Source organism: Bombus vancouverensis, chromosome 1, assembly GCF_051014615.1.
Source record: "Bombus vancouverensis nearcticus chromosome 1, iyBomVanc1_principal, whole genome shotgun sequence".
Lineage (NCBI taxonomy): Eukaryota > Metazoa > Arthropoda > Insecta > Hymenoptera > Apidae > Bombus > Bombus vancouverensis.
Window position 1 is genome coordinate 21,773,101 of NC_134911.1, and position 16,105 is coordinate 21,789,205.

The 16,105-nt window shown below is 33.9% G+C and overlaps 2 protein-coding genes across 2 annotated transcripts; both read left to right on the plus strand.

Annotated features, from left to right (window-relative positions):
* The first annotated feature begins 2,771 nt into the window (after window positions 1–2,771).
* Window positions 2,772–7,311, plus strand: Ilk (integrin linked kinase). The gene is made up of 7 exons (XM_033337859.2): window positions 2,772–3,226; window positions 3,541–3,706; window positions 3,876–4,068; window positions 4,163–4,243; window positions 4,339–4,781; window positions 4,861–5,091; window positions 5,174–7,311. The coding sequence occupies exons 1-7, from the start codon at window positions 3,138–3,140 to the stop codon at window positions 5,318–5,320; spliced, it is 1,350 nt and encodes a 449-aa protein (XP_033193750.1). The 5' UTR covers window positions 2,772–3,137; the 3' UTR covers window positions 5,321–7,311.
* A 330-nt stretch (window positions 7,312–7,641) lies between these two features.
* LOC117158690 (esterase FE4-like) lies at window positions 7,642–10,527 on the plus strand. Its single transcript, XM_033337858.2, has 8 exons — window positions 7,642–7,914; window positions 8,155–8,443; window positions 8,578–8,763; window positions 8,883–9,088; window positions 9,175–9,331; window positions 9,414–9,740; window positions 9,827–9,971; window positions 10,046–10,527. Exons 1-8 carry the CDS (start codon window positions 7,660–7,662, stop codon window positions 10,179–10,181), a joined length of 1,701 nt encoding a protein of 566 aa, XP_033193749.2. The 5' UTR covers window positions 7,642–7,659; the 3' UTR covers window positions 10,182–10,527.
* Window positions 10,528–16,105: the final 5,578 nt, after the last annotated feature.

The window sequence follows — 16,105 nt, forward strand, 5'->3', positions numbered from 1 at the left end:
CGTTCTTTTATCATTTTAGTCATCGTATACAGCTTACACAAAGAGGGGAGGAAGAGAAAGGAAGAAAAAATAAAAAAACATTTTGCGTATAATACGCTCGAGTTGAACGGCACCGCGTGTTATTTTCGGATTATTATTCGTAATGTACGTGGATCAGCCGATAATATTCATATCGCAACGACGTGTAACCAACGTAAATATTACGCTGCACAAGACCACACCTACGATGCAAGGCTAAGACTTCTATTCTAGCTTCCACAATGCCGATACGTAAGATTTATTTCGTCGCATTCTACTAATTCTTACGCGTTTTCTTATCGGCCATTTCGCCGATCCTCTGCAATTGCTTCGTTCGTTCCTGCGAAATCGTTTTATCTATAGATGATCAAGATTGAAATAACAATCGAAATAATTCAACTCTTATTTCGTATACCGGCGATAATAATAACACTGGTAATTTCGGACATTAATTCGCTGAATCATCAGTGAAATAGTTACAATTTATATCGATCGTTAATCGCTAAGCACTTTTACGTTACGCGCTACTGTTTCTCCTCCTAAATCACCGGTCCACATAAAACAGGGATATGGTTTTAACGATATCCATCATAAACCCGTCGTTCTTGCCAATGAAGTTCTCTCACGTGCTAGTAATTTATTATCCTCGATTTCATCCTATGTTTAGAGGCGTGACGAACCAACACACTCGCATTGCATATTCCTACGATACACCAGAGAACAACGAAAGTGCACCGTTCAATGACAATATCACTTTAATAGAGAGACAAGGTTGAATTTGATTAGTCAAACGGAATCGACAACAGGTGCCATTTAATATCGCACGATAAAAGGAAAACTGGAAAAGGGAAAGATACGAATAACAACGTACCATGTCGATCTTAATTGCTTTCACGTGTTTCCTTCTCTCATTCTTAAACGGCGTAACGCAGCTCGATGTCTTGGGAATTTTTCGGAAAAAATTTCCCTCGTTCTTTGTCAACTTTTTCCTAAGATCTGGAATTATTTTCTGGTCACGTGGCCAACCTACTTTCCAAGCTCTTACGAGCTACGCGAGTTAAGTTATTCTAAAGTATACGATGCATTCACGAAGATTATGTGCCGGTTCAGTTTGACTCATGAAATTAATCGAGCTGTTTAACATATTTTATACACGTGTGAATTTTCCAAATGCACGCTTGTCTGAGATCGCAAACACGTCAAGATCGAATAGCAATGTGCTGCAGTTATCGTACTTTTTTTCCTAATGAAAAAAAAAAAAAAAAGAAGTGCTTCAAGTATGTACGTATCAAGGGCGAACAACAACATTATGCATATTTGAACACATCTGCATTTAACTTAAACGTATCGGTATATTATAATATTACGCGAGTATTTATTTAATACGATACGAAAATTAAAGCGTCTCGTTACCATTGAAAGATTCACCGATGAACGTTGTGGTTTCAATTACTTTTGATTATTATAAAAATCGTGATACCAGTGCTATAGAGAAGAATAATTTAATGCAAGAAAACAGGTGGAGATCACACCTTCGGTAATTATCGACTCGTGGTTACGTGAATTGTGCACACCCATTGGCGTGTCGCGATTTTTTCTTCGCGTATTAACAACGTATTAACAATTCAAATAAGATTGCCACAATATCACGTACCGGAGGCCTGCCTGGCTGGTGACCAATAAGATCATCGACTGTTAGAGAGAAAAATCATCGGCTGAATGCGTGTTGGCTGTCCACCTTGCAGGAGTTATGGTTTCGGATGACGTTCGTTAGAAAATACATATCGCTTTAAATTCCACCTGAACAGCAGAGAATCGATTCGCGTGGAGATCGTGTAATTACCGTTGTACACGAAGGGAAAGGTAATCCAAAGGTAAGTACAAGAGCCATCCTTGGAAAAGTATCGGGGATGATATAGAAACAGAAGAGAAATGAAAGAGAGATAAGAGGATTTCTTTATGGATTTCTTTTATTCCTGACTTTGTGTAATTAAGTTCTTCCGGTGGGGTTGAGACCCATCGTGTTATATCGAGGATGGTCGAAAAAGAAAAAAAAAAAAAAGAAAGCATCGTGCGATATTATCGTGCGTTATTATTAAATTAATTATTTAATAAGCTTCGTTTGAATGATACAAAATATGTATTGCTTATTATTTCTTAAGAGAAAAATATGTTAATTACGTTTGAAAAACTTTATAAAATATTCATTATAAATCTTTCTCGTATCTGAACGTTCCTTTGCGACGAAGGAAAATAAATAAAATAAACGACGCTCGAGGCAAAAATATGCAGAAGAGATATTGAAACGTATAAAGTAGCTTAATTAAATACGGAGAAACGTTGGAAGAGCGATACAAATTATTTAGCGTTATATGGTTAAAATATCAGAATAGTATATCATATAACAAAATAACGTAATTTATGATTTATTAATATTTTCAATGAAATATAATTTAATATGTGACCTAAACAAAATTTATTTCTCCTTTATAGCGCTTTAGTCTTTTGTATCTGGATATATAAAATACAGAAAATAACGGAAAATTATAATCTTTTTACCAATTCATAAGAATGAAATATTCAAATAATTGCAACGCGCCATCTGACGTATTACTACGCAACTCTTTTGATCGTAGATACCAACTGAGGTTACAACATAGCAAATCTTTTTGATTTTCGATTTTATTGGTACATGTAGATAGAGTTACTATCCTATATGATTTCTAGCCTTTAACTCTCTTAGAGAGAGTATCTTCTCTAATAATATGAACTAGTATGAAGTAATCATCTCGCGGATGGGGGAGTACACTGTACACAACACCACGCGTCATATATGGTCAGATGTTCGATTATACTTATTGCAATGCAATAAAATTATTATATTCAACATTGTATGTTATTTTGTGAACTGATGTACGCTGCGGATTTCGAATCTCGTTACTAATCCGTCTAATAAGTGCAACGAAGTAATGTGTAGTTTTTATGTCAGCGTTGCTTGTGTGTGGAATTATGGTTATATTTAGTATATGACGACTACGGTGTTTTGAAGCACGAAGCACTGCCACTCCTTCCGTTATAATATTTTTACAATTTTTTTATTTTATTTGTAAGTGAAAAAAATGGAAGATATATTTCAATGGTGTCGTGAAGGAAATGCCATGCAAGTACGTGTTTGGCTGGATGACACCGAACATGACATGAATCAAGGGTAAATATAGGAAAATTCCATTTTCCGAGAAGCACCGTCTCCTGTTCTCGTTTTTTTATTATTTTTTTTATAACCGTTACTGGTCTCTGTTCTCTTTAACACCGGTCTTTCGAATGTATTTTTGTTGTTGTTTAAAGTTTTTTATCTGGATCGGTCTCTTTAATTATAATAATAATAATTTAAAAAATATATATTGTTTTTTCTAATCCTTGTTATCATCCCATTGTATCCGTTTTTATACTTCTTATTTATTTAATTATATTAAACTGTAACATTAGTCTGATTTCATTTATGATTTCATGTTCTATGTATAGAGATGATCATGGGTTCAGTCCACTCCATTGGTGTTGCAAAGAGGGACACTTGAAATTGGCTGAGTTGTTAGTTAGCAGAGGAGCACGTATTAATGCAACTAACAGAGGCGATGATACTCCTCTTCATCTTGCTTCTGCCCATGGGCACAAAGAAATAGTTCAATTGGTAAGCCAAATATAATTGATTGTATGTTAAAATGGTAAGATAGGAATATACTCGCATATTGAAAAATTTTGTAACATAAAGGAACAATCCATGTTAGAGAGTCAAGTACAGAAATAAAAATAATCGTGTTTCTTTATTTGTAAGAATTTAATGGAATTTATTTTTATAGTTACTTAGGAACCGAGCAGATGTCAATGTCACAAATGAGCATGGTAACACTGCCCTTCATTATGCATGCTTTTGGGGCGATCAAGCAGTTGCCGAAGAATTGGTAACTGCTGGTGCTTTGGTATCAATTGCAAACAAGGATGGTGATACTCCGTTAGATAAAGCACGAGGCCATTTGGCCAAAAGATTACACGGTATTTAATAATTGTTAAGGAGTTATTGATATATGATACGTTGTTTGCGGATTTGTAATATATGAACTATCGTATTGCCAAATTGATTTTTTAGATTTAGCTGTAGAATATGGACAGGACTTAAAAAAGATTCAGTTTAAAGATCAAAGCTGGCTAGGTTTGAAAACTAGAAGTCGTGAGTAACATTGTATTATACGTATTCTATTATATTTAAGAATTAATTAACTAATTAGTAACTGTTAATTACTAATGTCTAGTTATATCATTTAGGTGATGCAACGCTATCAAGGCATAAAGGAATAAACATGGCAGATCTTTCTCTGCATACTCATTTAGCTAGTACGCCAAGTGGTGAAACATGGCGTGGACGTTGGCAAAACAATGACATTGTGGCAAAAATATTGAATATACGTGAGTGTACGGCTCGAATTTCAAGAGACTTTAACGAAGAATTCCCAAAATTAAGAATTTTTTCACATCCCAATGTACTACCTGTACTTGGTTGTGTCAATCAACCACCGCAATTGGCAACCGTCTCGCAATATATGGCACGTGGGAGTTTGCATAGGCTTTTACATGGAGGTACAGGCGTCGTTGTTGACACTGCTCGTGCACTTAGACTTGCCCTCGATGTCGCGAGAGCTATGGCATTTCTTCATGGGCTCGAAAGGCAAAATAGATGTAGATTTCATCTTAATAGTAAACATATTATGGTATTTTCATTCGTCTTTATAATGATATAATATTATTATGTAAGAATTTCGGTAATGAATATATTCGATATTCGTATAGATTGATGAAGATTTAACAGCTCGCGTGAACATGGCGGATTCGAAATTTTCATTTCAAGAGGTGGGTCGAATCTACGAACCAGCGTGGATGTCTCCGGAAGCATTAAGTAAACGTCCGGCGGATATAAATCTCGAGGCCAGTGATATGTGGAGTTTTGCCGTCCTGTTATGGGAACTTGCGACAAGAGAAGTTCCGTTTGCAGATCTTTCGCCGATGGAATGCGGCATGAAAGTTCGTTAAGATTTGTACATCGTTCATTTAACATAAGTCGGTAATTTAGTGATTATATTCATTTTTTGTGTATTTGTTGTAGATTGCACTAGAGGATTTACGTGTTAGTATACCTCCAGGAATTTCACCGCATCTTGCTAAGCTTATTAGAATTTGTATGAACGAAGATCCAGGGAAACGTCCGTCTTTTGATATGGTCGTTCCTATACTCGATAAAATGAAACGCTAATTTTTGATATAATTTTTCTGTGCATTGCAAAAATCGTGGCTTGCGACCAAACATGTGTATCATTGCGAATGCGATTAATCAAAGATTGTTGCAAATTAGTTTACTTAATGATTGGTTCGGATTTGTGATAAAGTAAATCGAAGCAAAAAGAGCGATTCTCATTTGAATTGCGAAGAAGCACATAGTTATACTTGACGAAGTGTTTCGAAAAACTGTATCTGCTAATCGGTATCAGCATATAGAACAAAAATGATAAGGACCATTTATAGAATTGATCGAAGTAAGTAATGTGCTAATTGATTTTTGGCAATTTCAAGCAATGCATTTTATTATTATCCAGCTGCAAAACCGGTATTCTTGTAAGAATGTCACTACTACTAAATTTTTTCAATACAAATTGTTTTTTATCGAATACATTCTTTACTAGTAAATCTATTATTATTTTTACTATTATTTTTCGACGCTTTTCGCAATGAACACAATCTAGCAGAAAAATCTTTGAATATTTTTGATAAACTGGTAAATAGTTTCAGAAATGGACACTCGCTAAACGAAGTGTCATTTATATGAGTTATTCGTTATTGTTTTCTTGTCGATAGATTTTAATAGAGATAATCGAAGTCGGTTAATGAAAGATAATCTTTATTAACTATTTTAAGCTAGAAATCTTTTGGGCAGAATTTGTACGATAATTAAATGATAAAAAATACACATTAATTTATATTTGATGAAACATACTGAATTCTTCGAAAGGTAAAGTTTCCGAATAGTTGTATCCTCGCCGGTATCTATGCTCTTGAAGTATATTGTCAGATCACCATTCTAAACAATCTTTTCTCATATGTACATATATAGGGTGGTCGGTTTCACTTTACGAGTTACGCACAAAAGTATATTTGGCATCATATATGTACTTTGCTTCTATTTTTTATACAAAATTGAAGATTAGATATTATAATTATTGTTTGTACATGCGCATGTGTGTTCAAATTATAATTGTACTGATCTAGTCGCGCCATTATTGATATTGTCCATCCGGACCGCCAGCAGTTAAATACTCCTTCACATATGGAGTTCAGTGACTGGAATTTTTATTAGTTTTATCATTGTTTGTGTCACCGTGAAGATACTAAAACAGTACAATTAAAATTCATGAGGAGGTTACGTAGAAGGTTATCGACAGAGTAACCTTCAAGCGGTATATATAATACGAAATATACTTTAGCGTATAATTAGAAAATTAAAACCAACCACCCGTTGTATGCATACGAAAAATTTATTTAAAATGGTGACGCTGACAATAGGATTTAAGGGCATCAGAATCTGTGAAGTGGCAACATGGCCCTTCGAAAAATTCGTAGCAAAATTTAGAAAAGATCTGAAAATGTCAGAATAAGGAATATATGCATCGATTTCTAAAATAACTTTTTACTATTTACTAGATAACTTTTGATATAATTTTTCTTATATCGTTAATTAAAAACCATTTTCATTCCCAAAGAAACCTAATTAAACGTAATCAAATTGCACTTACTAATTGCATTAGGAAATGCAGCCTCAACTGATCTGCCTTTATTAAAATAACTAAACTATATTTTTTATACAATCGTATTTAAAGAAATAATGTGCCTACGAAAATCTTCCACAATATTTGTTCATATATAGTGAGCAAGTTTATTGTTGTCTGTTATTTATACAATTTTCATGTATTCCTATTGTCTATAAACATATTCACATTTTCTAAATAGATATCGACTCGTCTTTTTATACATGTATAATATGATCGATTTTATAATATCGTTAATTCTGTTGATACATTCTGCTGCACGGAATGTTAATTATAATTAATACTTGATGTGGCTATTACTTTATCTGTCATCTCACTCTGAATATGGCCAGCATATGTGGCATCAATATCACAAGTTAGATCTTATAACCTCTGATATATTGTATCTTAAAATAAAGATAAATAAAACTCTGCAATACATAAATAGTGACTAAAGTTATTTACAATATATTTTCTTATATTTCAAATATGATTTATTCGTTGAAATAAATAACTAAGGTCAGTAATAAGTTTCTTTCCCAATTTATCGTCGGTATGGTGAAGAGAAAAAGTTATATTCTCATACATATCATGTTTTATGCTCACGGACAAAACCCATTTAGTTGGTATGCTAAGTGCTGAAACATATTGGCAAAAAATTTGAATATACAACAATTTTGATAAGTATCGCTGTTTGTGGATAATATTTTAATCAATTTGTAATCAATATCATGATAAGCACCGTTCAGATATACTTTAAGGTGTAACTTTTGATAGGAGATATTTAAGTCTAATGAACTGCTTGATAATACTGTTTGACATGATAAGAGTACAAACTCGAGTCGCTCTAAATACTCGGATTCTGAATGTAGAAAGGAGTGGCAGTATCAAGTTGGCAAGACTTTGGTTAACAATGAGCAAACCGATAGTACTCGTAAAACAAGGTAAATTGGAAGGCGCGGTACTGAAAAGTGCCCTAGGATTATCATATATCGGCTTCAAAGGAATACCTTTTGCTGCTCCTCCTATCGGAAATCTCAGATTTAAGGTACATTTCCGACAATTGTTCTTATCATGCTTTTACTTCATTACGACATATTAAATATCATACCAACCATGACATTGTAAAATTGTAGAGTTCCAATTATCTTAATTTATACAATTCGAAATAACTTCCTATTACCCATTAATAAAAGACGATTAATAGAAGTAGTGCATACAATGTGATGCGTTACGTAGGTTATATTCACTTATTATAAAGGAATCTTAATTTTTTTTGCGAAAATAGGATCCTCAACCACCTGCACCATGGGCTGGTATCAAGGATACATCCAAAGCCAAAAAATACATTTGTCCACAATTGCAAGAAGTTCCGCCTTTCGATGTTATTGGTGACGAGGATTGTCTTTACTTGAATGTTTATACGAATTCTCTCAATCAATCGAAACCGGTTATGTTCTGGATACACGGAGGGGCATTCATACTAGGAAATTCGAGCTTCTACGAATCGAGGCCCGATTATTTACTCGCTAAAGATGTTGTAGTTGTCTCAGCTAACTACAGGCTTGGCGCATTCGGTTAGTTTTGCTTCAGTTTTACATACATTCGCAAAATATCAAAAAAGAGATTGTGCATGCAATTTAGAAACAAAATTTTTACTTTACGAATAAACAGAAAGGCTCTAGAATTATCCAGTTTTTTAAATTTCAAGGATTTTTAAATTTGGGTCACCAAGTCGCGCCAGGAAATCTAGGCTTAAAAGATTTAATCGCAGCTCTAGAATGGGTGAAGGAAAATATTGCCAACTTTGGCGGAGATTCCAATAATGTTACGATTTTTGGAGTTAGTGCTGGAGGTGCTCTAGTACATTCCTTACTCGTATCGCCTCGCGCGAAAGGTAAAACGTATTTTCATTACGTCCTTGATAAAATTAAATCATATCTTTGTGATTTGCCGAGATATATTGGACTTTCCAAAAGATTTGTGTTAATCCCGTTAGTTCGATACTGATTTTAGGACTGTTCCACAAGGCGATTTTGCACAGTGGAACGTTGACATGCCCTTGGGCAAGCCGAGGTGCTGAATATCGTCCTAAACGTGGTTTTAAACTCGCTTCACTTCTTGGAAAAGATTCTAATGATCCTGTCGAAGTTGTCGAATTTTTACGGACGGTGCCCGCTGAGGACATCGTGAAGGCTCAAGCATCTCTGTTATTTCCAGATGTAACAAGTTTTCTTTTAATATACTTCATAATTATAATCAAATATCGGAGATTGAAATAAACAGGATTTCTTATTTCGTCTTATAGAAAGAGGAGACTAGTACCCTTGCTTTTGGACTCGATTACGACGAAGTGGCGGAGAATCCTGTTTTACCAAAACCGATCGAACAATTAATTGCAAAAGAAGCAGATGTGCCTGTGATAATTAGTTACACCGCTCAGGAATATATTATGTTCTTGAAAGGTAGGTTCAGTTAAAACTCGGAGAAAGAAAAGTATTATTTCCTGTTCATGCATCGATACTATATGATTTTTGTATTTCTCAGATAAAAGCGAAAAATCAATCAATTCTTTTAACCAGAATCTGTATAACCATCTGAAAACTTTGAGATCATTGAAGACGATAGAGGATGCAGAAATGGAAAAATTGTTCGAGCTGGTGAAAAATCAGTATTTCGGTGGAAAACCGATTAGCGAAGAAAACATAAGCGAATATTCAGAATTGCTTACTCTTATTAATTTCGGCATTCCCGCGATGATGATGTTAGAGGATCGAGTAAAAAGAACAACCGCGCCTAGTTATTTCTGCGTATTTTCGTACATTGGCAATGAGAAAGCCCCGACGGATCTCCTAGTAACACGACTGTTTCCTGGTAACTGCATTTTTTAAATTTATTATCGCATAATTATCAGATTATGTACACAACTATCAAACGCACTATTTGCTCTTACACTCTAGGAGCGTCTCATGTAGATGACATCGCGTATTTATTATATTTACCCAGATGTAAAACTGACAATCCTGATCCACCAACGGTTGGTACGAAGGATAGGATTACGTTAGAACGAATGACTAGAATGTGGACTAATTTTGCCAGAACTGGGTAAATTTTCAACATGATTTTAAAAAGCATGAATTTGAATTATAGAATTTATATATCGTATATGTTTAATATAGGGATCCTACCTCAGTCAAAGATGAGTTTGTCAACGTTGATTGGAAGCCTGCAACGACGAAGGAGCTTTGCCATTTAAAAATTGACGATGAATTACAGTTGCTGTCTCTTCCACCACACCTTTTATCCTCTAAATAGGTCTCATCAATTGTTTTTTGCTTTAACGAAGATCAATTTGCAATTTTTCTTACGACGACAAATTATCAAAAAATATTTTCATCTCAGAGGAACGTATTAAAACGTGATAAAAAATGTAATCTTAATCTATATGGGTGTTAGATTATCTCGATGTCTTCATTGAAGTGACTGAATTATATTTTTTATGTAATTGTACTTATAGAAACAATGTCCGTCTGAATATTGTTTCCACATTTATATAATATATTGTATTCATATATAGTGAGCAGATTTATTATATAATGTATTGTATAATTTTTATGTATTTTTACTACCCATAATTACATATTCATATTTCCTAAATGACTATTAACTCATCTTTTTGCATATATTACAATGTAATTATTGATTCTATTTATAATATTCTGATTTATTAAATATTAATTATAATTAATACTTAACGTCATGGTTACTTTTTCTGCGAGATCAAAATAACATATAGGAACCTACGTCACTGCACTTCACGACAGGTGGAAGAATCATTGTTTATCGCATTGCAAACACAACTGAACTGACGTAATACGTCCAAATCAGTAATCCGAAAGACAGTACGATCTCGTACGAAAAACGAAGGTCCACTTTTCCAATGATAATATCCCAATACGTATCGTAAATAAAGCATCGTAAATTTTTCTTTCTGAATGAACTCTCCATCACTACCTTGTCATATGTTAGCCATTTTGAGGCAAGAAATTAGAACAGTTTTGGAAGAACAGACTTGCATACCCATCGATGGTGTCTATAGCAATATAATTGCACCACTGCATTTTCCATATGTATAATTCACTATAGTGGAAGTCGCATAAAACACTTTATTATTAATCTAAAACAATTACTCCATTAATTTTTAACAATTATACTTTTAATTTATAACAATATGCTTGCCTGAATTAAAAAAATTATGCTCTTAATTTATAATAGTTATATCGTTCGACTATAATAATGCAGTTATTTTCATCATAAACTGGCATTCAATATAAATTAACACAGTTCTAAAACAAAAACTAGTATCACAGAAATGAGAATTTAATTTTAGCTTGTAAAAATTATTATAATTATAAAAATGGTTATTGCAATAAATCGTTAAAGGCGTCAACCTACAATAGAAATTAAAGAATTAATCGAAGAACAGCTTTTACAAATTACATTAACAATTTATTACATTTAAACTATTGCCTTATAACACAAAATATTAAACAACAACAATTAAATTATTGCTTTATAATATTTAAACCATTAATTAATAACATTTAAACTACTAATTTATAACATTTAAGCTATTAAATTATAAAATATAAGCCATCAGTTTATAACTTTCAAATTATTAATTAACAACATTTAAACCATTACTTAATAACATTTAAACCATTAATTTATAACAATTAAACCATTAACTTATAACATTTAAACCATTAATTTATTAAATAATTAAAGGCGTCAATTTACAATAAAAATTAAAAAATTATTAAATTTGATCGTGTTATAATGGAAAAACCGCCTTTCACAACAACAGCAAACCGTTACCGTTCGATTCACCTTCAGATACCTTTGCAAGTACATGCCCTCAGGTATATGTGCAACGCAAAACTCGCGCGCGAGCTCATTTGCGAGTGGTCTCCCGTACCGTAAAGATCGAAGAATAGTTTTTACAAATTACAATAACAATCTATAACATTTAAACTATTACGTTATAACGCTTAAACTAGTAATCAACAACATTTAAGCTATTACTTTATGATATTTAAGCCTTTAATTTATAACATTTAAACTATTAATTTATAACATTTAAACTAATAATTTATATCATCTGAGCCATTAATTTATAACATTTAAGCCATCAATTTATTAAATTGTTAAAGGCGTCAATTTGCAATAAAAATTTAAAAATTGTTATTTGATCGTGTTATAAAGGAAAAGCCGGCTTTCACAGCAACAGCAAACCGTTACCGTTCGATGCACCTTCGGTCACCTTCGTAAAGATCGAAGAATAGTTTTTACAAATTACAGTAACAATCTATAACATTTAAACTATTACGTTATAGCACTTAAACTATTAATCAACAACATTTAAACTATTACTTTATAACGTTTAAGCCATTAGTTTATAACATTTTCGTATTCTAATAACGAACAGTATAATTGTTGCAGACGAATGCATTACATTCACGGTATGCGTAAGCATTTGTTTGATATCGAAAAACATCTCACAAGTTTCAACTAATATTTTTCATACTTGTTTCATTTTCTTAATAATAATTTCTAAGTGTAAAGGAATAGCGGTATTTTCCAAAATTAGCATTCGATAAAGAAAAGAAGAAAATCGTCGAAACGACATTTAGCTTCTTTTCCACCACGCTCCCCACCCACCCTGCCTTAAACAGCTTTATTTTCATGGAATATTTGTAACCGCGCGCAATGCGGTTTATAGAGTCAGTGTTTGCTACGCGATAGTTTCCTTTCAATATTTTAAAATCGCGATAGTTTCGATTAAAGTCGCGGAAACGTAGTCTTAATCTTAACAGTCTACTTTTGAACATTCGTTTCCGGTATTAGAGTCAGTGCATCTCTCAAGAGGAAAAAGACTCTCCAGTGGCTGAAGAATGTAAGTAGTTTTATATCATGTATTTCAATTTGTTCGATTCTTTGTATTTCTTTTGAATTATTTTTAATTAGAAAATAAAAATGATCGATAATTTAGAAAGCTTTGCATATTTTTTTTTTTAATTGGAATAAACTGTTAAAATGTTAACATTCGATTACAATAACATTGTCTCTGATATGCAACGAAAATCACTGAATTTTCAATTTTTTTATTTCAAACTTTTATATCAGAGTTTCATTTTGCTACATACTTATTGCGGTCTTTTAGAATTTCAATCTCTATCATTACTAAAGATACAAATTTAATCAACTTCCATTTTTCATTATCTCCGATTTTTCAAACGATCACTCATCGTGTTCTCTTCTGTAATAGATTTTTCGCAACCTCCACTTCCACCATTGGACGGTTCCTGCCTGATGTCAGTCTTCCTGATGATATTCGCTGGGGTGGCGCAGCATCCATGGTACGTCCTCTGTTTCTCCGCATCGAACGGTGAGTCGCATGCATTTTTGTTCCTCCGGTCACTCAATCATGTCGTAGGATGAAAGGTCCGAATCGGCACGGGTGACCGGTTGTATTACGTAGAATTTTATTGCGAGCATAGTGACCGCGGGTATTTCTTATACCCGTGAGTAGTAACACTCATTTTTTCAAATTTATTAGTTTAGGACAGGTCTTCTTGCACATCGCGATTATAATAATTAGTTTTTTAATAATTAGGTTAAACATATACACTCGAGAATATATTCGTGTTATTTATAAATATGCATGTTAATATTTCATATGAATATTTGCAAATGGCAAATATCTACACGAATATATCTGTATGACATGAATATGCTTGATCTTAAGCAATGAATTTATCGTGACAATATCAAGTCACGTTCGTTTATTTCATTTCGGTTCGAATTTAAAATATGAGTCAAAATTCATTTTTTCCCGTACAAGAATGTTTGAAATTTTACGTGCAAGAAGACACTTCGCGACAGGCAGATTTTTGAATCAAAGCAATAATTTTGAACACTGCTTCTGCACTTTCGAGTATATGCTTTGATAAAGAGATCGCCTGAGATTATTTCTTTCTTAGTAATATATTTAGAGTCAATTATTCCATTTGATCGAGCCTCAGTCTTTTTCAATTAACGCTACCTTTTTTGCAATATTAAAGTTTTGTTCTGATTTATTAAATTAATAAAGTAGAGTTACTTAGTTACTATTAAATTAATAAAGTAGATTTAATCAGATACGAAGTAGTAAAATATAAAATCAAAGAACGTTAGTCCGTTAAATAAAAATTACACAAACTAATCATTTCTTTTAGATCAGGATTTTCAGGTTTAACCCTTTCCGTGCCCATTGTCAGGATCTCATTCACGTGCCCAGGTGCTACTTGAATGGGAGAAAGACATTGGGCACGATGATCTAGAATTAAGTAATGTAATAATTTGTCAGCGACTGACGATGTGTTAGCGTACTGTGCACGACGTATTTTCCACGTTATGTGTGTGTGTGTTGTTAGGCCGTGGAACTGCGTCGCTTTTTTTCATTCGTTAAAACATCAAATATTAAAAATGTCGAAACATATATCGATTCAATTTACGTCTCGATACAATCACAATTTGTGATAATATCGCCCACGCGATTAAGTGTAACCACGCTTTAAATATTGCCGTAAATTACAATTATAATTCCAAGTTTACTTACATTTATTTTAACGATGTCATTTCCTCAGACGTGTTTTATCACGTTTTACGCAATGGTCACTAGCCTTCGTCAGTCGATTTCAGGAAAACGGTACGTACCTTAGAGTGTGCATGGTGTGCGTTAAGCTCGGGTGTCGGAGGCGTCCCGGGACGTCCTCTCTAGTGTAGGACCTTTGCGCCCGAGCGTTTGTGTGAGAACCGTGGAGCGAGTGTGTTGGTGTGCCTGTTTTGCCATTTTTTAAATATAGCGCTAGGTAGGATAGGTAGTATACTTTCTGGTATGTCTGTTAATTATAAGTAGGTAGGGCCGGGCAGGTTGGCACAGTCTCTGGTCGGGTAGGCGCGTTTTCGTGTGACCAACCTGTTTCTGGAAATCTAATTTGAAAAATCGACGGCGAAACTGGCACGAGTAGAGCATGCACTCGTCTCTGGTTTTGCCTTTCGATTTTTCGAATTTCGCGGTCGCGGTCGCGAATGGGTCGAAACGAACGTTTATTGCTCGAGCACGCACATGCGAGTGAGCAACGATCACTGCTGTGATCGTTGGTCAGTCCATGTGCACTTCAATCAGCTTCCGCGGTTTATATTTTTATTTTACCTTGGTAAGTTTTTTTTTTTTGTTTGCGATTTAGAAGTCTCGAGCTTAGATTTAAGTTTCAGCGGGCATTGCGCCCGAAGAAAGAAGAGGCTATAAGCCGAAGAGGCCCGGCAAACTGCCACTCAAGAGGGCAACTACTAATGGCTGCCCATCCTCTGGGTCATCCAGAGCATGGGAAGTCATTATTGTTACTACTTTGTCACTATGCTCGATTTTAGTATTTGTAGTAGTAGTAGTAGTAGTAGTTTGCTTTTTTGGCCGATGTATATATCGGTCCATCGTCCCATTGGGCAAATCGCGATTTTTCTTATTAGTGTTGCGACAAATTAATTACGGGTTGTATTAGAGTTGCGAAATAACATCGCGACTTTTCATTAGTGTGGCGAGAAAATGATTACGGTTTGAATTAGAGTTGCGATAAAATGATAACCGCGTTTGCTTTAGAGTTGCGAATTACGATATCGCGATTGTCTTTTGCAATTTTTAGAATTTTTCCTGTTTTCTATTGTTTAAAATTAGATTATAAAAGTGTTAGTTTTCAATTAATTTTATAGTATTGCAAGTAGCAATACCAGAATATTTAAAGTAGCTTTTTTATATAGTAAATAGTAATTTTTATTAAATTCACTATAAGAGTTAGCGTTGCGATATTGTTCCATCGCGAGTTCTATTAATTTTTCCCTTTAGCGTTGCGATAATGAATGATCGCGTTTTGTTCACTAGAGTTGCGTTTACAAAATGCCCAAACCCTCCGACTGCAATTGTCGGACACTGTTCCTGGATCACACGTACAGCTGCAAGAGCTGTACAAGTGTGATCATTCATCGGCAACCTCCTACATGGTTGCACTGCGATATGTCAGCCCTCCACTCGCGATTTTTTTTATTAGTGTTGCGACAAATTAATTACGGGTTGTATTAGAGTTGCGAAATAACATCGCGGCTTTTCATTAGTGTGGCGAGAAAATGATTACGGTTTGAAT